The sequence below is a fragment of the Crocodylus siamensis genome, chromosome 4 (genome assembly GCF_052110815.1).
Source record: "Crocodylus siamensis isolate JL-2025a chromosome 4, ASM5211081v1, whole genome shotgun sequence".
Taxonomy (NCBI): Eukaryota; Metazoa; Chordata; order Crocodylia; family Crocodylidae; genus Crocodylus; species Crocodylus siamensis.
In genome coordinates this window covers 1,138,881-1,158,176 of record NC_143398.1, presented here as the reverse complement: position 1 = coordinate 1,158,176, position 19,296 = coordinate 1,138,881, and the positions used below count along the sequence as shown (strand labels likewise).

The following is a 19,296-nucleotide window of genomic DNA, read 5'->3' as shown; positions in this document are numbered from 1 at the left end:
TCAGGCTGGGCCTTTCTGAACCGACACACCTCCCTGGGCTCCTCTTACCCAGCTCAGCTGCACATTATATCCTCCTGCTCCCAGTTGTCTTATGTGGACTTCTTGACTGCCTTGGAGAGCAGGATTAACCTCCAGCCATTAATGTATGGACATGCTATAAAGAACCACCCTGTAACGCCCATTTGTAAAAACACTTTTTCATCTGGAAAGGTTTCGGTTAGGACTTTGCACTCACTGGAGATCCCTTGTGGTTCCCCAGCCATGTGCTGCTGCTGAGCCTCTGCCTGTAACAGCTGCCTCCTGGTGCAGGGAAGGGGGTGGTGCCACCCGGATGGAGTTGCTGGCTGGGATGGGGAAAGGCCATAGCAGGGCCTCTACCAAGACAGGAAGAGCAGGGGCAGTGGGAGTGAGGCGGGAGGGGGGGGAGTAGGATGTGGGGGTGCAGTCACAGGTGTCAGGGTGTGGGGTGAGTAGAGGAGCCCAGGGTTGGGGGCCTGCAGGGTGTACAACCAGTGCTGCATGCACACAGGGCTGCTGGCCCCAGAGGGTTTTTTTTTTACCGATGTCAGTAAAAGCATTTCTCTGTCAGTAAAAGAAAGTGAAGATCGTCAGTAAAAATAAAACCAAGGGTTTTTGCTGGCAGCTGTAGGAGGGAGGTGGATGTTGGAGAGGGAGAGTCGGGGGGCTGATCTGGGGCTGCTGTGTTAGCTCTGGGGCTGTTGTGTTGGCTCTGGGTGTGTGTGTGAGCTGGGGGTTGCAAAGTGAAGGTGTGTGTGTATATTTGTGTGTGAGTGAGGGTAATCTCTGCCTGTGTGTGTGTGGGTGTCATCTGGCTGTGTGTGTATGAATACACCTATGTGCCAGATCTGAGCTTGCATGTGTTTGTGTGTACAGAAAGCTGCCAGGACTCCCTCTCTAGCCCCCCAGCCTTCACTCCCCTGCTAGAGCAAGGCGAGAACCCTGGCATCTGGGTTTCCTGCCCAGGACCCCACATTCATCCATCTGCCCCACACCCTGTTCTCAGTACAATGCACTTTATTTTAGCATCTCCCCCCCACCCCACCACAAACTAAGTGCCCCTGTTATTGTCCAGATCTCCGCGTAACTGACCCCCCGGCACAAAGCCCCCTGCTAACCTGCCCCAGCCTGCAAGATCCCAGCCCTGGGAGCTCGGGGGTGGGGCACAAGGACGGCCTGAGCCCAGCACGGCTACTGCCCAGTGCCCCCAACTGGCCCCCTACTCCCCTCCTTGTGCCCCCCCTGCTTTCCCATCCAGCCTCTCCCCACTGTCCTCAGCCTCTTGCTGCCCCTTGTCCCCCAAAGCTGGGCAGGCGGCCTGGTGGGCAGCAATGGCGGCCATGCCTCCCAGCACCACGCCGGCCCCGGCCACGGCCCCGGGGGCCACGGGCTCAAGCAGCAGGTAGCGCTGCAAGACCAAGGTCACTGCCACCTCGGTGTGCAGAGCTGCGCACACCAGGGCCGGGGGTGCCGCAGTCACAGCGTAGCCGGTACTCATCGAGGAGGCCAAGGCCAGGCAGGCCACGCCAGCAGTGCACACCCATGCCAGCGGCGCCCGTGGCACCACGGGCTCCTGCAGCCACAGTAGCGCGGGGGCGCAGAGTGTGGTGCCCACGGCTCCAAAGGCAAAGGCAGTGGTGGTCAGCCGGGCCGGGCAGTCCAGTGCTGGCAGCGCCACCAGCGCTAGGGCCAGAGCCAAGCCACCCAGCCCTGCCAGCCCATAGCCGAAGGCTTCACGGAGCCCGGCGCCCGGCAGCTCGGGCAGCGCCGTGACCAGCAGTCCCACAGCGCTGGCACCCAGGCCCAGCCAGTCGTCGCCCGTCAGCGGGCGGGCACCCACGCACAGCGCCAGCACGGCGGCACCCAGGGTGCAGGAGCCCTTGCGCACGGTGGCAGCGTGGGCCGTGGGCAGAGCCAGGTAGGAGCTGTATGCGCAGGCCACAGAGAGCACGTGGGCCAGAGCGTGGCACAGCAGCCGGCGCCGGGCGGGTGGGGGGCCGAGCAGTGGGGCGCCGAGGCGGTGCAGGTGCCAGGCGAAGCCCAGCGGCAGCAGGCAGCGGAAGAGCAGCAGCTCCAGCGACGGCATCCCCGAGGCGTCATGTGCTAGGCGGGCGAAGGGGGCCACGAAGCCGGCCGGCAGTGCCCCCCCCAGCAGTGCCGCCAGCAGCCCCTTGGCGCTGCCCGAGAGGCGGCAGCAGGACCGGGACGGGGGGGTGGGCGGGGGGCTGTTGGGGGTGGCGCCGAGGGTGGTCATGGGGGGTGGGGATTCTCACTGCTGCGGCCTGTGGGGGGGGGGAACAAAGTGGGGGATGGAGCTGGGGGGAACCCAGGTGTCCCGACTCCCGGCCACCCCCAGCGTGTGGGTGGCGACCTGCCCCCCTGCCCCTTTATAGGGTCCCCCTGATGGACCCCCCTACCTCTGTGCCCCCCGAGCTCACATCCCCCTGGGTTGCCAGGCGAGGTCCCACAATTGTGACCTCACTGCCTGCAGGGCTGTGACCTCACTGCTGCAGCCAGTGATGTCATGGGAGCCTGGGCTGAGAATCCCTGGTGCAGACACTGCGGTGGCTGGGTGGTGCAGGCTCCGGGGCAACCCTGGCAGTGGGGGAGCGAGCCCCAGGGCAACTGGCCCTGTGCCCCGCACTGGGTTCACTGCACTGCACACCCCCCATCACTGCAGTGTGCACAGCCCCCCTTCTCGAGGTCACTGCAGTGCACTCATCCGTGTCACCTGCCAAGCCCCTGTGAGTCCCCCCGCAGCCCCGGGGTATCTCACCCAGTCCAGGCCTGGGGCTATCATACCTGCGTGGGGCCCTCCCGGATCCCAGCAGCTCCCTGCCCCCCAACAAGAGGCCTAACTGGGAGACAGGGGGCTGTGGCAGCCAACGTCCTGCTGCTGCTGGGGGGGTCATGGGCGCTGCAAAGAGCCCAAGCTGAGGCTGTGATCCCGCTGCAGAGGAAGGCAAACCCCCCAGTCTGCACCAGTGTGAGCAGAGGGGAAATCCCTTCCTGCCCCAGTGCAGCATTGAACCCTGCCAGCAGCAGCAGGGCACTGCCAGCCCTTGACCCCCAGCAGCAACCTTCAAGAGTAAATTGGATGCTTATCTTGCTGGGATCCTATGACCCCAGCTGGCTTCCTGCCCTTTGGGCAGGGGGTTGGACTCGATGATCTCCCGAGGTCCCTTCCTGCCCTGATGTCTATGAAAATCACCTGGGGCAGGGCTGGGGGCTCTTGGTGTCCATGGGCAATGGTCCTTATCACTGGGCACAGAGCTGGGGGGTGGACCAGGTGGGACCCAGACGTGTCTGGGGTGGTTTGGATGGGGACGACCCTGTCCCAGGCAGGAGGTCGCATTAGATGACGTTGTGAGATCCCCTCCAGCCCGACTCTCCTGTGATCCTGAGTCATAAGAAAACAGGAAAACGCAGCCCGCCACAGCCCTCCAGGCCACGCACTGTGGTTTAATGGTTGGGTTTATAAAACTCTCTCGAATTTCCCGGGGGGGGAGCAGAAGGGGGCACGCGCTTCTCTGTGGGGTACTTTGCAAAGCCCAGATCAGTCGTTGATCTTCTCGCAGATGCAGCGGTACTTCAGGCTGCATTCCTTTATCTGGAAGATCGAGCCGAGGAATAAGCCGCAGCCCGTTTTGTAGGTCTTGCCTTTTTCTGAATACCTGCCGGAGACGTGGCAGGGGGCCCGTCAGCTGAGACGATGCCACCCGGCGCTGCCTCCCACACCTGGGCTGGCATTAACCAGCCTTTCCACCTGCACGGACAGCTGATCTGCGTGGCCCCGCTTTGCCCCGAAGGTGCCTTCACTGGGGCACCGCCAACTCCACACTCAGCAGCCCGAGTGTGGGCTTTACCGTATTTACTCGTGTATAATATCCCCACCTTCACATTCAGCTTTGCTAGCCTTTCTTCTGCAACAGTGCTGTCTGTTAGCCAGTCCTGGTAATCTCTCTCTTCTATGCCACAGCCTTGCAGGCTCTTTTTAGTTTTAACTAAAAAGCCTTCTCTCATCCTTAATGGCTCCTGTCTTATCTCAGCTGTGGCCATATACACAGATTCATAGATGTTAGGGGCTGGAAGGGACCTTGCAGATCATCAGGGTGAGCCCCCTGCTCTAGGCTGAAACTCTCTCATCCTGCAAGGGAAAACCCATGGTTTCCCATGCTTTTCTCCTTTAAAGGAAAATCCGTTTTTAAAGTTTGTTTGTGACCCTTTCATATATTCTTGCAACCTACTTTTGAGTCACAACCCATGGGTTGAGAAACGCTGTCTTAGAGCACTGTCCTTCTCTCTTCCTTCTGCATGTCTGAGCTTAGCTACATGCAATCTCCTAACAATTTTTACAACTGCAGGGATTTTTTACCATTTGGGGGTGTCATGCAATCTGCAGTATGGGAGGCAGGATGACTCCTAGATGAACGCTGAGCCTGTCTCAGCCTGGCAATTCCTATATTCCCCTATTTATTGCCATGGAAATCAGCCTTTTCAAATGAGTGCTAATAAACTATCCCGTTCCACTTCACACTTGATCATATCGTTTGTGTTTGTGTGTCTATGAAGCTCATTTTTCTGTTTTGAGGTACTAAGATAACGATGTTTTTAGCGTTTAGATGATGGTTTGTCTGGGCTGGTTTGGACAGGGTTGATCCTGCCTTAGGCAAGGCTTGGATTAGATGTGACCCTGCAGCTCCCTACCAGCCCCACGGCTCTGTGAGTCTGTGAAAGTCGGGCTGACAGGGCTCTTGAAGCAGGATCCACTTCATCTGAACCAACCCAGACACATCCTGGTTTACCTTGTGAAAAGGTCCATTGCACTGGGAGACCCCAAGCCCTGCCCCAGGCAATGCCAGGGGACAAGGGTGGCAGTGCCCTGCTGCTTCCAGGGTGGTTCAATGCACTAGAGAGAGCCCAGGCAGAGGCCATGCAGAGGAAGGCAAACTCTCCCAGTCTGTGCGGATTTGACAACTAATTAGCATGGGGCAGGCTTATTCAGCCCTGGCATGCAGCAGTGCTAACGACTCTGCCCAGAGCGCTCCTTGGATGCAGCTACTCTACCTCCAATGGAGGAGCACATCCCTCTGGAGGGGTATGATGTGCCCGAAGGGGCTTGCTGGCTTGGGGCTATCAGCCTGGATTCCTGCAGGGGCCAGGGAGCAGGACACTTACACCAACTGCTCGAAATCAGACCCGTCAATCCAGATCCACTTGTGGAGGAGAGTGTTGAAGGCCAAGCCAACCCAGTAACGGAAATACTTGATGCGGTATCCGTCAACGATCTCGAACTTGGAACGTATTTGCATTCGAAAGAACATCTGCAGGAGGAGGAAGGCGTGAGCCAGAGAACGAGGCTCCCTGGGGGGAAAGCCAAACCCAGGCAGAAGGCAAGCCAAAGGCAACTCCCTATTCAGGTCGGTCTACAGGTAGGTCCCCAGGGGTCCCCCAGGTGTGGTCCAACCTGAACGGGAGGTTCAGCTGCACCATGACACTCCCCTCATGGTCTGTCCCTGCCCTGCAGCATCCACCAAAAAGGATCTCGAGGCAGCCCTGGGTGCCTGGCTGGGAATCACTGGTCTCAATGCTGTGGTAGATCTGGCCCAAAGCTTCCCAGGTCATCCCAGCTATGCTCAGCCTGAATGCAGCCCGTGGCTCATTGGGGACAAGAGGACAGCCTGGCTCCTACCATGGCCCAGGTAGCAGTACTGCCCCTGGGAAGAGGCCCAGGGCAACTGATGGCTGCAGGAAGAGGTGTCATGGTAGGTTGGTGCCTTGGGGTGGAAGGTGAAAATGTTGGTTCCCCCTCTAAGATCGTGCCCCCTCTCTGCTTGTTTGTACTATATGGATTGGAGATGGTCTGGGCTGACTCCTACCTTTCCAGGAGTCTGCCCATTAGCTCTTTGCTCCCTGTCTCTGACCCTATCCTGTTACACTGGGCTTTTCTAACCCAACCCTGTTCTCCTGCCAGGGACCCTCATGGCCAGTCCTGCCAGGGACCAGCAATGGCCTGTTTGCCGTGTCGCAAATGCTTGGGAAACATGGATGGATGATCCAGGCTAGATAGACAGACAAACACCAGCCTAAAGAGGTTAAGACAGGGATGATCTGGCTTGGAGAGGGGATGGGTTGTGATGTGACCTAAGGGCTTTGCTAGCTTCCACCCTTTAGGGTGAAGTGACACATTACACTCGGACCATACTAAATCCGTGGCGTGTTAAGCGGTGTTAAAATTAGAATGTGCTGTGAGTTGTAGCACATAAAGAGTTAATGCCATTTCTTGCCTGCAGGGAGGGGTGCAGTTAGGAGTCAGGACACCTGGTTACTATTCCTGCTGGGAGAAGGGGCTGGGAGTGGTGCATCCTGGGATGCTGGAGGACTACAAATGACTCATTTTATTTCCACGGAGCAGCCTGAAGTTACCCTAATGCGAGCTGCAGACATGTGGCCAGACAGAAAGCCCCAAAACCTGTTTCTGTGTGACCATAGCCTGAACCTTTTCAGATGCGACAACTAGCTTGCTCAACAAAGTGAAGGAAGCCATCAGCACATCTAACCACCCCAATAATGAGTCACAGTTAAACAGAGAACAAGGCCTGAAAGGAGATATTATAAAGGGAAGACCATACTTTAAATAATCCAAACATACTGGGTGTATCTACATGTGCATTTACGTCACATTAAATTTACCAGAAAATAGGCCAGGTGTCTACACATGCAGGCATTAAAGTTCATTAACACCGTGTGGATGAAAGTTAGTCCCAAGTCAGTCCATACACATGGTTAACCCTCACCTGAAGTGGCCTCAGAAGGCACTTAGCACGAGTTAATGAGCTTTACTTAAGGTGTGGATGATTGCGTCTTAAGAGCCCTTAGTGCAGTGTGTGTGTAATGCACAACTTCACCCCATGGCTCCGTGACACTCCGCAGATGGGCAAGCAGATGGACAAAGAGGCCATTTCCCACTCCCATGGACCAACTAACCCCTCAGCCCAGCATATGAAAGGCTGCAAATCCATGCTAGCCCCAGGCCCCTGGCTAAAGAAGAAAAGAGACTGAACATCTGGTTTTACCACTTTGGCCTGGGTCTCCACCTTTGCAAGCCTGCCTCCTTTTTTCTTGCAAATGAAGATACAGTTGGCCCAGGTTGCCAGCTCATCAGACATGAAGTAGCAGGTATCACCTCGCTGGATCCAGTCGTCCAGGCACGGCTCGCACTGGCTGCCTTGGGGAGACAAACTACAGTTGGCTGTACCCCTTGTTCCCAGTCGAATACACATGAAACAGTACACTGCATGGCGGGTGGGCCTGAATTGCCAGCAAAGCTCATCCCAAGCTGCCTAGCTCCATGCAGGGCTAGTCAGCTCCTCCTGCAGTGTTTGTATCCCCATTGCTCCTGCTTTGGGGGTTATAGGTTGCAGGCCCACTCCGCCACTCACCTCTGCCAGCTGCCAGCTGCTTCACTGCTAGCTTGAGTTTCTCATTCTGGTCTTGGTGGCTTTCCATCTTTTTGTTCATCAAGATGGAAATGTTGGCATCTGAAATGGATGAAAATGGGCCGTTAATGCCACGGCCCAGGGCAGGTGCTCAGATGGGGCAGAACCTTTGTTCTTGGCTCTTTCCCCACTGCCAGGCTGGCCATGCTTTTGTATGGGTCTTCTTCTAGTCAACTTTTCCTGGCCCTGCTGCTTGGACGGCATAGGAAGGGAGGAATGTTTTCCAGATGGGTCAGCAAAACCATGAAGAGAGGCTGATTATGATGTTATACGGATCAGCAGAGGGGGCAGGGGTGGGCAATGGCTTTCATGGCATAGCCCCTTCCTTGCAGGACCCTGAGCAGGACTCTGATAATCTAGGAAGGTACTGGGTGGGCAAGATGGATATGGAGTGGTCCTCCATGCATCAGCCCTATAGGATTCCCCTGGGTAATACAAAGACTGCATTACTGCTCCGTGGCCAGGGAGCCCCTTTCAAATAGGGGGTGAGAGGCTACCATGACCTCTGGTACCAGAGCCGGCATGGGATGCCCTGGGTGAAACGAGGCTTCCCTGGTGGTACTTACAGTTGCCGAGCACGCCCACAACCCCAATGAACAAGATGAGGCAGCCGATCCCCAGGATGAAGGACACCAGCCGCCACTTACTAGGCAGAACAAAATCCTCTACAGGAGAAGCAGAAGAGGAGATGAGGGGTGAGTTTCTCTCATGAGGCCACACATCTAATTCTCAAGGCAGTACCAGGCTCTCCCAGCCCAACCCAACCCAACCCAACCCAACCGACATGGGCTGGACAAGCATGGAAAACTAAGCCACATTGGTTTGACCTGGTTTGTGGGCCTATGTATCTTGAGGCTGAACAAGGACATCATGAGGGTGGGGACTATTGCCAGCCTTGGCCTTGGCCAAGCTGCAGTCATGTGGCCAGGCAGAAAGCCCCAAAGCCTGTTTCCGTGTGACCATAGCCTGAACCTTTTCAGATGTGACAACCAACTTGGTCAACAAAGTGAAGGAAGCCATCAGCATGTCTAACCAACCCAGTAATGAGTTGCAATTAAACAGAGAATAAGGCCTGAAAGGAGATATTATAAAGGGAAGACCATACATTAAATAATCCAAACACACTTGGCTGGACTATCACCTTGCTGGGGTTGTCTGACCCCAGTACTCTTTCCTGCCATGGCAGGGGGTCGGACTTGATGATCTGCTCAGGTCCCTTCTGACCCGACCAACTGTGAAACTAATCTACATGTGCTTTTTTACTTGGGTTTTAAATACCTCCAAGGATGGAGATTCCAGCACCAAATGCTTGTCTTTTGAACAGCAAGCAGATAAAAGGTCATGCTGGAGACCTGTTTCTGCCTCTTCTATCACTAGCCAACCTGCAGGGAACTGTGATATGGGTAATGGGATGCTCCAAGAGCCAAGGGGGGGTGGACTCTCCATCCTTGGAGGTGTTGAAGACCTGGGTAGACAAAGCCTTGGCTGGGATGATGGAGTTGGGCTGGTCCTGCTTGGAGCAGGGGTTGGACTAGATGTGATCCCCTGAGGTCCCTTCCAACCCTCATTGCCCGCAATTTTGTGATGCTAGGAGCCAGGTTAGCCACGGCTACCATATCTGCCCACACATGAACTTCTTCCTCTGCCCAAGGGACGTTCCCCACCCACCCCCAGGCCTAATGCATAGGGAACATGGACATGGGAACACAGGGCCGGCAGGGTCTGGGTCACTGAGACCAGTCCCTACCGCAGCCACCATGTTGCATCACTCTCGTCATAAACTGATCCAGCTCCATCTGCAAAGCAGTTAGATTTATCACCCCTGTTACTCTGATTAGGAAGTGACCTCTGAGCCTTTGTGTTATATCTTCTCATCTTAACCCTCCTTTGCATCTGTCTGAGATTGAATTCATCCTTCTTGAACAGAGGTGATCAGGGCTGAGGGCAGTATTCCAGGTGAGGTCTCCACCAGGTCTTGGACCCAGCATTAATACCACCCTATTTCTGCTGGAAACACCTCTCCAGATATAACCTTAGATGTCATTAGCCTTTTTCAGAGCTGTGTCCCATTGGCAGCTCACACCCATTCTCTGATCGGCCAGTTCTCCCGGATCCTTCTTCTCTTCCATTATTTCCAAGCAAAGAATCCAAGTTTATAGCTGGGATGAAACCTATCTGCTTCCCTCGACACGAAGGGCCTCAAGCTACTTGAGTCTCAAGCTGTGGTCATTTCCCAGACCCCCCACTCCCTTTAGCACCCAGGACCCAAAGGACGCAGCTCCATCTTCAAGCTTGGGCTCCTCAGTCTACGTAGCTAATGAGTTTCCCCAGGTGATCAATGCTCAGCTGTTGGCAATGGAGAAGAGTAGCTACAGTGCTGCTTTTGTTCATTCTCCTATTTAATGTCAACCCAATCAACTCAAGATCGCTCTCTAGTTTCCAGTGACCAGTTCACGTGTTATCTCTTCATTATTAACTATATCTAAAATAGCACGGGCTCCTGTGTGGGGAGGGCAGGGCTGGCTGGGGACCGCAGTCCTGCCCCGACCCAGCAGACGTGCAGAGATGACCTGGCCGCAGCCTCTCTCCATGCAGGGGGGGGAATTTGCACAGCCCAGGCATGGCCCCCAACACTGGGGCCGACGGCTTCCAAGGGCCCTCCGGTCTCAGCCCCGGGGTCTCCTCCTTGCGTACTTACGGCCGTACATCACGATGCGCTTTCTGGGGGGATCCTTCAAGGTGTTAATTTTCCTGGGGGGCTTTTCCCTGCCTTCCTCCTTGGGTGGGGGCGCGGCGTCGGCCACCTCCTCGTCAGACTCTGGGCTTGGCTGGACTTTGACCATTTTCGACGTTATTTGGTCCCTGCTTGGCAGCAGCTGAAACCAGAGCAATGCATGGGGGGAAGAGGGGTGGTCTCGGCGAGGGGCTCGAGGCCTCTGCACCCCCAAAATACCCAATGAGGGTCTCACACTGCCCCTCCGAGCCGGGCTCTGGAGAGCAGGGCACGCCCCAGCTCCCCCAACCCCATGGGCGCAGGCCCCCCTCGCCCCAGCGGGCCTGGGGCAGCACTGCCCCCACCCCATGCATGCCCACGGGAGACCCCCATGCACCCACCGGCACGGTCCCGATGCTGGAGCGGTCCCGAGGCCGGTCTGGCGTGGCGCGGTTCTTCCGGTTGCCATGGCGCCGGCCCGGAGCTCTGGCCCCTGGCAGCCCCCATGCCTCCCAGCAGGAAAAGCGGGGCTCGGGACCCCGGGATAAGCATCCTCTTCGAAGCCAGGGAGGTGGGCGAGCGACTGAGCACCCAAGGTGCGTGGGGTGCCGCTCGCGGGGCAGGCAGGGCACCCCGACGCCCCATCCCTGCCTCTGCTCTGCTCCCCTCCCCCCTGCCACCCCCCCAGCCCCGCACTGTGCAGCAACGGCAGGCAGGAGCCAGCGGAAGAGGGGGTCCCAGCTGCAAAAGGGGGGGTCCAGGAGAAGAAGGGGCGCAGGGTGGCATCCAAAGTCTCCCCCCACTTGTCTCTGCTCTCCAAGGTGCCACAACCGGCGGTGGGTGGCGGGGTCTGGGGTGCGCAACAGGCATGGGGTAGGTGCGGGGCACCAGGGTGGGTGTCAGGCCTCAACGGTGCCCCGGGGGGGGATTGCACCAGGATTTCACCCCTGCCCCATGGCCGGGCCCCGGGGCGGCCACCCGGTCTCATCCATGGGGCAGCCCCGAGCCGGACTCCACACGGGATCCCTTGGAGACCCAGCCCGGACCTCAGGGCACTGCTCCCGGGGCTGGAGGCTGCGCTGGCATGGGGAGGGCAGCGGGGAATGAGCCCCCTTATTTTCTATCCTCGGAGCTGAGAGATATCAAGACTAAATCCCAGGTGCGGTCAACAGCACCTGGCACGGGGGCCGGTGGGGGGCTTCACCCCACGAGCTGCCTGACCCCGGCCCCGCCGGCTCGCGCGGCCCTGGAGCTGAGCGGTGCAGGGCAGCCGGGCACCTGGCCCCGGGAGCAGCCCCGTCAGGGTCCGGAGGCTGCGGGGAGCCGCGGCGCATCCCCACTTTGTGGGCCATCCCATCTGGGGTGGCTCCAGCAGGATCGGGCCCCTCTCAACCCGCCGTCCCCAGGGCCCGGTGGGCGGGAGTGAGGGTCCCGTTGCGGGTGGGACGTGCAGGATGGATTCTGTGCTCACGGTCTCCCCTTTCTCCCCTTTAGCCGCGTCCCCCGGGGTGTCCATATGGCGACCCATTGCCATGGTTTTGGGGTTCCTCTTCCTGATCCTGTTGGGTGTGCTGATCTTCACGGCTTACTGGGGTGAGTAGGGGCAGGGAGAGCCCGTGTTCATGGCCGTGGGCTCATAGCACCGGGCGGGTCTTCCCCGAACTAGCTCCTGCTCGAAGTAAAGCAGATCTGCTAGAAAACCAGCCCGCCTGGGCTTCGTGACCCCCAGGGATGGGTCTGCCCCGTGCTCCTGGGATGTTGTCCCTGGGTTTCATTTGAAGCCGGAGGCCTGTAGGGCTTGGAGACCATCTAGACTACCATCTCCAGCTGGGCTGCCCATGCCTCTGGACTGAGCTATGCCAAAGGGATGGGAAGCCAGGGGAAGGAAAGGAACGGAGCAACCCAACAACCTCCCTCGGGCTGCCGGAGAGATCCCGTGCGGCTGCAGCAAGAAGTGGGGTCACATTTGCGCTGTCACCGCTGCACAACGTGGGGCTAGAGAGGAGGACGGCAGAAGGACACAATGCAAATGCTGGGTAACCCCTGATCCTGCGGCTCCTGAGTCTGCACCTGAGGGGGCTTTTGAAATCTCCCGCCCCCTCCCCAGGCCTCCTGTTCCAGTGCCCCCACACCTTGTGCTCAAAAAGCTTCCAAAGCATCCAACCTCAGTGTTCCTTGCTGCAAACTGGGCCAGTTACTTCTTGTCCTCCCCTCAGGGAGCAGGATCAACACCCTCCTTACAATAGGTTCAGATCAGTGTTGCAGTGGGAGCAGGAAGGGACTTCCCTCTTGCTCAGACTGGTCTGGACTGGGGGGTTTTGCCTCTGTAGCAGGTGCACGGCCTCGGTCTGGGCTCTCCAGACCATCCACAACCCCCCTGGCAATAGCCTGCTACACACAGGAGGACTGTTATCAAGTTGCCCCTTCATCTTCTCTTCTCCTGGCTACACAAACCCAGGCATCCTTTCAGGCTCCCCCACTGCCTGCTGGGGCGACCACGCAGAGTTCGTGCTTTGCAAACTCTTGTCACGCTGGTGCATCTCCTCCAGGCTCTCTCTCGGGGTCCGCAGCTCTTGTAAGAGTAAGGGGCTCTGCTCAACCAGGACTGGCTACTTCAGCTGAGACTGCACCAAAGCTGAGCTGAGCTATGTCCGCCAACGCCTTCCATATGACGCTCGCGCTCATCCAGCCCAGAGGACACCCTGCCTGTTTTGGAGCAACCAGCGACACCCATTCAGCATGGGTGAATCCCACACCGAATCCCCGAGATCATCCTGAACTCCCATTTTTGCTTTCCACCATGATCCTACCTCTTCTGCCACCTTGAGAAGCCAGTTCCTTATTCCAGCATCCAGCTCACTAATGAAAATTGTGAATAGCGCCGAACTCAGGGCACATCTGTGCCACATGCATGTGAAAAGTGCACCCGTTTCAAGGTTGCTCGGTACAGGCTGGGCACGTCTACACGTGCGCATTTACTGCGCAATAACTGAAATCACGGTGCAGTATGGGGGTGCATCTACATGTGCATGCCCATACTGTGCAGTTAATATGGTGACGTCTGCTGTCTCGAGTGTAAATCTGATACCTGCATCAGGGCCCTGAGGTATGTGGGGGATCAAGTGACCTGGGGGAAGCAGAAGCAGGAGGGGGCAGCAGCCCTCTCATTCTTCCTGAGAAAGTACGACAATCGGCTACACAAAGGCATGGCGCCTGGGAAAAAAAGCAGGAGGAACTGGAAGTCCTTGCATAGCCCCGGGGCTATGGCAGGATTGCAATAACAGAGATATGGTGGGAGGTCGCATGACTGGAGGACGGTCACAGATGGGTACAAACTGCAGGAAGGACAGGCAGGAGAGAGGAGGAGGAGGAGGAGTTGCACTTTATGTAAAAGAGCAGTAGGACTGCACTGTTCTCAGCGGGGGCAGATGGCAGGACAGGGAGCAATGGGCTCACGATGCAGCAAGGGAAGTTGGGGTTAGATATTAGGAAAAACTTTCTCACAAGCAGGGTGATGAAGCACTGGCTCCCTCCAACCCTTTATAATGCTATGGTTTTGAGGCCGATTCCAGCCCCTCTGCGAGCAAGGCCTCTGGGTGACGGCGGTTCTGGGAAACACTGGCTGAGCCCCAGTGAGGCAAAGCTTTGGCCTCTGATCTCCGGGCTGGCAGTGGCCTTAGCTTTGCTGGGCCCCTCCACAGCAGGGTGCGGAGCCAAGCAGGTCTTGATGCTCCTTCACTGCATGACCTAAATGTCTGCAGTGGTTTCTGCACGGCCGACTGTGGAAGCACCCCCCACGCCACCGCTGCCTGGGATTGCAGGGGCTGGGGCAAGTCCCATCTCAGACCTGCCTTGCAAGGAACCAGGGCAGAAGGACGGTGCCGAGGCCCACGAAGGCCACAGGGCAAAGCCGGAGGGACCCAGAGGAGGGTCAGGTTGGGTGCTCCCCTGCTTACAGCCTGGCCCCCGGCGTGGAGGCGTCCCACCCTGCCGCAGGCTGGTGGCTGAGTTGTCTCGTGCCTTTGAAGTGTACAGGTTGTCCGAGCAGTCCGAAAAAAGGCTGGAAGCCATTGACCTGGAGAACATCCACCTCGTGGACATGTTGCAGCAGCTGGTAAGCGGACTAGGTAAGGGAGCCTGGCCGGAGCTCTGGGGCGGACGCGGGGGAGAAGGGGCAGCCTCCATCCCTCCACCTCCTCCCTGCTGAGGCCGCAGCCACCCTCTCTCCTCTCACTGTATCTGTCTCCCTGGATGCCCATCCACCCATCCCTCCAGCCTTAGCTCTGCCCTAGCTCTTCCTGTGATTCTCGGTCTCAGAAGAGGGCCTGGTCCTCACCCCCTGACCCACCTCCATCACTGTGCGGAGAAGACGGGGTACCCCATGCCGGGCTCCCTACCAGCGGCTTGGGTGGCTCAAGGCAGCCCGGGGTAGCAGCAGACTTTTGGGGCTCCAAAAGCGGCGTGTGGGGAGCCCGGCGGTGAGGAGCTGCGGTGCCCACCTCCCCTTGGCTGCAAGGAGGGACCGGGCCTGGCTGTTTCTTGCAGGGTACAACTGCAGCACGTGCGAGCTCGCCTGGAACCAGTGGTCCAGGGACTGCTACTTCCAGTCCGAAAGGCAGATGACGTGGCAGCAGGGTTTGAAGTTCTGCCTCAGCAAGGATGCCAGCCTGCTGAAGGTGTCCAGCATGCAGGAGCTGGTAGGGTCCCCTCCCGTCCCTTGCACCTCCCTGGACGGCAGAGCTCAGCTGCCTTCTGGCCCCCGGGCTTTCTCTCCCCAGCTTTTGGACGAGGGCTTGGAGGGGCTCTCGGTCAGAGCTGGCCCCTACCTTCGTGGTTACCACGATCTGCAGGGACTTGATCGGATCCAGCCCCCAGAGGTGGAGGGGGCAGCTGTCCTAACCACGACTATGTGGAGGAGGAAATCCTTTGTGCTACCTGGTGGGGCGATGCCGTGGAGCAGTGATTCTCAACCAGGCAGGGGCGGATCTAGGATTCAGGGAGACACTGTGATGATGGAGTTGGCCCAGATGGTTTTATTGTACTTAGCAGGGCAGATCCCCTTCTTCTCAGTCTTAAATGACTTGATGTAGCTAGAGGGTGAAGGCCTGCCCCTTGCACTGTGGGCAGGCAGACCCCTGTGAGAGTCTACCAGAGCCTCCCAAATGCCTCCGGAACTGGTGGCGATGGGGGATTGCTCTTGGCCTTTCCCTCAAACTCACTCCTTTGGCCTTTTGGCTCAGGGCAGGTGAGACTAGGTGGCATCTGAATCATAAGGCGTCCGGGCATGGGGTCTGCATGTAAAGGCTGCCTGCCATGGATTTGGGTGCATCTGAGACCCAAGACTGATGAGTCTGGGAGGGAGGATGCTTGCTGGCGGCACTGCTGCACAGACCAGAATGACTGAGCTCTGCTCAGTGGATGGAGTTCAGACCTGATCTAGCTAATTTGGCCCAAGACATGATGTATATATACATATATATGCGTATGTATGTGTATGTGTGTGTGTGTGTATATATGTATGTATAAGTGTGCATATATGCATACATATACACACACACACATATTTATAGATATACACACATACGCACATGTGTGTGAATTTCATGTCTTGGGCCAAATTAGCAGGTTGTGTGTGTGTGTGTTGTGCACAACCTGGGGGCTTGTGGCAGGCACCCACAGTCCCACCTCTCCCAGATGCTGGGGGCAGTGGGGCAGTTGTGGATGGAGGCAGGGGAAATCCCAGGTCTCACCCCAGTCCTGGGCTTTTTGTGGCAGAAATTTGTGCAAAGAATGATTACCACCAGCTCCAAAATTTTCTCTGGGAAGCGTGTCTTCGTGAACTACTGGATCGGCCTGATGTATCACCAGGACGTCAAGGGCTGGGTGTGGACCGACGGCACCACCTTCTCCTCCAACATGTACGTCTCTGATGGCTCTGCACGCACACTGCCCCCCTGTCCTGGCTCCGCTCCTACGCAGGGTCTCTGCCTCCGGGAACGGAGCCAGCACCGAGAGCTTTCCAGCGTGAGCAGCAGGACATGCCCTTTCGTATGGAGAACTCCCATTTTTGTCTATGCAGCCCAGACACTAGATAGCTCCTCTTGGCAGTAAAATGCCAAGGCTGTGCCAGCCTCTCTCTCTGTGGGCAGAGCCCACTACAGCCTGTCACCGTGTACAAGCTCCCTACGGCAGCAATGCCTGTCTTTCATGGGCGCAGCTACATCCAGGCCAGGTGGAGAGGGAGGGTGCAATCATTTAGCAGGGCAGAAAGTCACGACAGACAGGCTCTGACCTTCCCATGTCAGGTACCATGTTCCTAGCAGAGCAGGTGATGCCTGCTAGCTTTGCCCAGCACCCACCCCGAGCGCCCTGGCAGCAAGGGCCAGCTCCCCCGGGGCTCCCAGCCCATCCCTGTTCATCCAAGCCCGGTGTGAGCAAGCTTGGAAGGCAATTTCAGCCCCAGGAGTGAGCAGGGCATTAATGCCCCAGGCTGTGACTGCCCCCGCCTGCCCCCTAAGCTGGTGACAAGACAGGCTCTGTGTGTTGCAGTTTCCAGCTCCAGGCCACCGAGGGCTGCGTGTACTTCAAGAAGGACACGATCAATGTGCAGAGCTGCACCAGGTGGAACTCTGTCATCTGCAAGAAGACATCCAGGTTCGGGCTGAACTGAGCCAGGCTGAGTCCAGCCTCTCCAGACACCCCCAGCCTGGTGGGGTACGGCACTGGCACCTGCCCAGAAAGACAGGGGAGCCCCCCTGCCCTCCGCTGCAGCATTTGTGTGGCCCAGGTCCTGCCAGGCCCATTGTTTTGGGGTCAGCATGTGGAGCTATGAATAAAGCACTGGTTATCAAAGCCCCAGTGTGCCTGGAGGCTCATGGTGGGTGGCACAGCTGGGCTGCATGCCAGGCACAGGGCTTCTCAATGCCACCAACGGGCACGGTCTGCAGCATGAAGCCCCCAACCTCACCCACAACCGCCTGTGGCAGGCAGGGCTGGCACCCCAGACCCTCAAGCAAGGGGGGCAACAGGGGAAGGGAAGGTTGCAAGGGGGTCTGGGCGTTGGCAGGGACCCACGCTGGAGCTCTTCACAGGCTGAAAGCAGAGATACGGTCCGTCCCCTGCACCACCGGGAAAGGACTTTAAGTCACTTTATCCCTCTGCAGGTGGGTTCCTCGCCCAAGAACCAGCTCCTTTTAGTCCGGTCAGCCCTAAATTAGCCCCCCCGAAGGGTTTCCTGGCCGACTACCTTATTTCTCCACGTATAACACACACCTTTCTCCCCAAAAATGGAAATTTTGCGGGTATGAAAGTAGGAAACTGATTCCGATGAGTTGGGTTAGAAGGAAAATCTTGATATCTATCCCCCAACACTTCATTGTGCTTTCCCAAAGCAAGGTGCAGGTCTCTTATGCGGGGGGCGTGTGGTACATGAAGACATATGGGATGGTCGTTTCAATGGCATGTGCGGGTGTTCTCCAGCCCCGCTCCGGTTGTGCTTGGCATTGGCACACACACGGCAGCAGCGTGCACCAGGCTTTTCTGTATCCGGGACCCAGGGCATCTTGCCGAAGGCCTCTTTTCCCTGCAGTGGCACAGCTTGCAAAGGTGGCAGGCTAAGGGGGGCTATGCTGGGGCTACAGAATCGCTAGGAGCAGGATCTAGGTCAGCAGCTGCTTTTGGTGCAAGCGGTTCTGCTTTTCGATATACTCCTCTCCAGCTCCGTCTCCCTCTCCTGCCCCTGGTGCATGGAGAACCCTTCCCATACAGGCCCATCCTTGGCTTGAGGTCTCCTTGGTCCTACAGCCCCTGCAGACCTGGACTGTGTTGTCAAAGCCTCACTTTGTTTCACCGGGTAGCCCCTGTCCTAGCGCAGGATCTGTCAAGCCACCAATTACCATATTCTCTCACACACAATGCACACCTTGCACGCCCTGTCCAAAAAAATAAACAAACCCAGCTGATGGAAATGGGGGTGCATATTATACGCAAGAAATACAGATCCCCATGGCCAGGCTTTATTATGCCAGTGGCCAGGGTTGGTTCACAGGCTGCATCAAATGCACCGGGCTGGCAGCAAGCGCAGGAGCAGGAGTAACTGCGACTCAGTGACTTACCCAAAGTAAAATCTTTTTTCCTTTGTGTTTCCTGTTCCAAAACAGAGTGTATTATATTCTAGGGTGTGTTATATACAAGGAAATATGCCATTTGGTCACTGGCTGCTCCTCAGAAAACAGGGGGCTCTGAAGAGAGCCATGCCCTGCAAGAGCCCAGGTTTGAAAACAACATCTCCCCCCAAAAAAGTCTCTGTCATATGCCTCTGTAGTTACCATTGACATCTCAGGAACTAAAGCAGGCATTGAGGCACCACAACCAACAAGTCCTCTCCCAGCAAATGTCCCCCCGCTCTTGACCCCCGCCCAGTTTTGGAACGGGGCCTCGTTAGCAGACATGCTGCATTTGTAGTGCTGGACAAGCAGTGCGGCCTCCTGCGCCCCACTCTCCTCCCCTGATATAATTGCATCCTTCATTTCATTCATTGCCAAAAAAGTTGGGGTTGTGGCAGTCATGGGGTTCAGTCAGCGCCCTTGGTTCGGTGGCACAGCGAGGCTGGGGGCAGTTTGCCCTGTAGGAAGAGCAGCCAGGCACAGACGCTTGAGTGCGATCCTCATTGGGACATTATGGGACACGACTGAACCATCCCAATGGACAATGGGGGCTGATCTGGGGCAGGCTATGCCTATCCCCACCGATTGCTCCTTTCTAGGACCCCCGTCTGTCGTCTCTCCAAGGACACGGGCGAGGCTTCCTGGCTCCCATGATTTGGCACTGGCCTTGTCCTGGAGAGCACGGCGAGGGAAGGAGCTGAGCGTCCGGCCGTGAGGATGCGGGCAGACTGCTCCAGGATGCCGGAGGGGAGCAGCACGGATGAAGAGGAGGAAACGGCTTGGGATGTTTGTGCGAGCGGCGCTTCGGAGCGAGTTAAGACTTGTGTGTCGTCCCCACAGATGTCAGCAGAGGGAGTCAAATACCAGTTGACCCCCTTTCATTAACTGTAGCTGCTAGGAT

At 57.3% G+C, this 19,296-nt stretch overlaps 3 protein-coding genes across 4 annotated transcripts; 1 reads left to right on the top strand and 2 right to left on the bottom strand.

Annotated features, from left to right (window-relative positions):
* Nucleotides 1–1,237: 1,237 nt before the first annotated feature.
* Nucleotides 1,238–2,272, bottom strand: LOC149865331 (solute carrier family 35 member G3-like). Its single transcript, XM_090046319.1, has one exon. The coding sequence runs from the start codon at nt 2,270–2,272 to the stop codon at nt 1,238–1,240; it is 1,035 nt and encodes a 344-aa protein (XP_089902445.1).
* Nucleotides 2,273–3,574: 1,302 nt separating this feature from the next.
* LOC149865330 (natural killer cells antigen CD94-like) lies at nt 3,575–10,360 on the bottom strand. Its single transcript, XM_090042070.1, has 6 exons — nt 10,216–10,360; nt 8,084–8,182; nt 7,461–7,559; nt 7,095–7,246; nt 5,197–5,342; nt 3,575–3,692 (listed from the first exon to the last, which is right to left on the bottom strand). Exons 1-6 carry the CDS (start codon nt 10,358–10,360, stop codon nt 3,575–3,577), a joined length of 759 nt encoding a protein of 252 aa, XP_089898196.1.
* A 3,060-nt stretch (nt 10,361–13,420) lies between these two features.
* LOC149865329 (oxidized low-density lipoprotein receptor 1-like) lies at nt 13,421–17,041 on the top strand. Of its 2 annotated transcripts, XM_090046254.1 has the most exons (5): nt 13,520–13,558; nt 14,259–14,357; nt 14,776–14,927; nt 16,006–16,148; nt 16,780–17,041. In XM_090046254.1, exons 1-5 carry the CDS (start codon nt 13,534–13,536, stop codon nt 16,898–16,900), a joined length of 540 nt encoding a protein of 179 aa, XP_089902380.1. In that variant the 5' UTR covers nt 13,520–13,533; the 3' UTR covers nt 16,901–17,041. The 2 variants fall into 2 exon arrangements, with proteins under 2 accessions (XP_089902379.1, XP_089902380.1); XM_090046253.1 differs by having other exon boundaries at nt 13,421–14,357.
* The last annotated feature ends 2,255 nt before the right edge of the window (nt 17,042–19,296 follow it).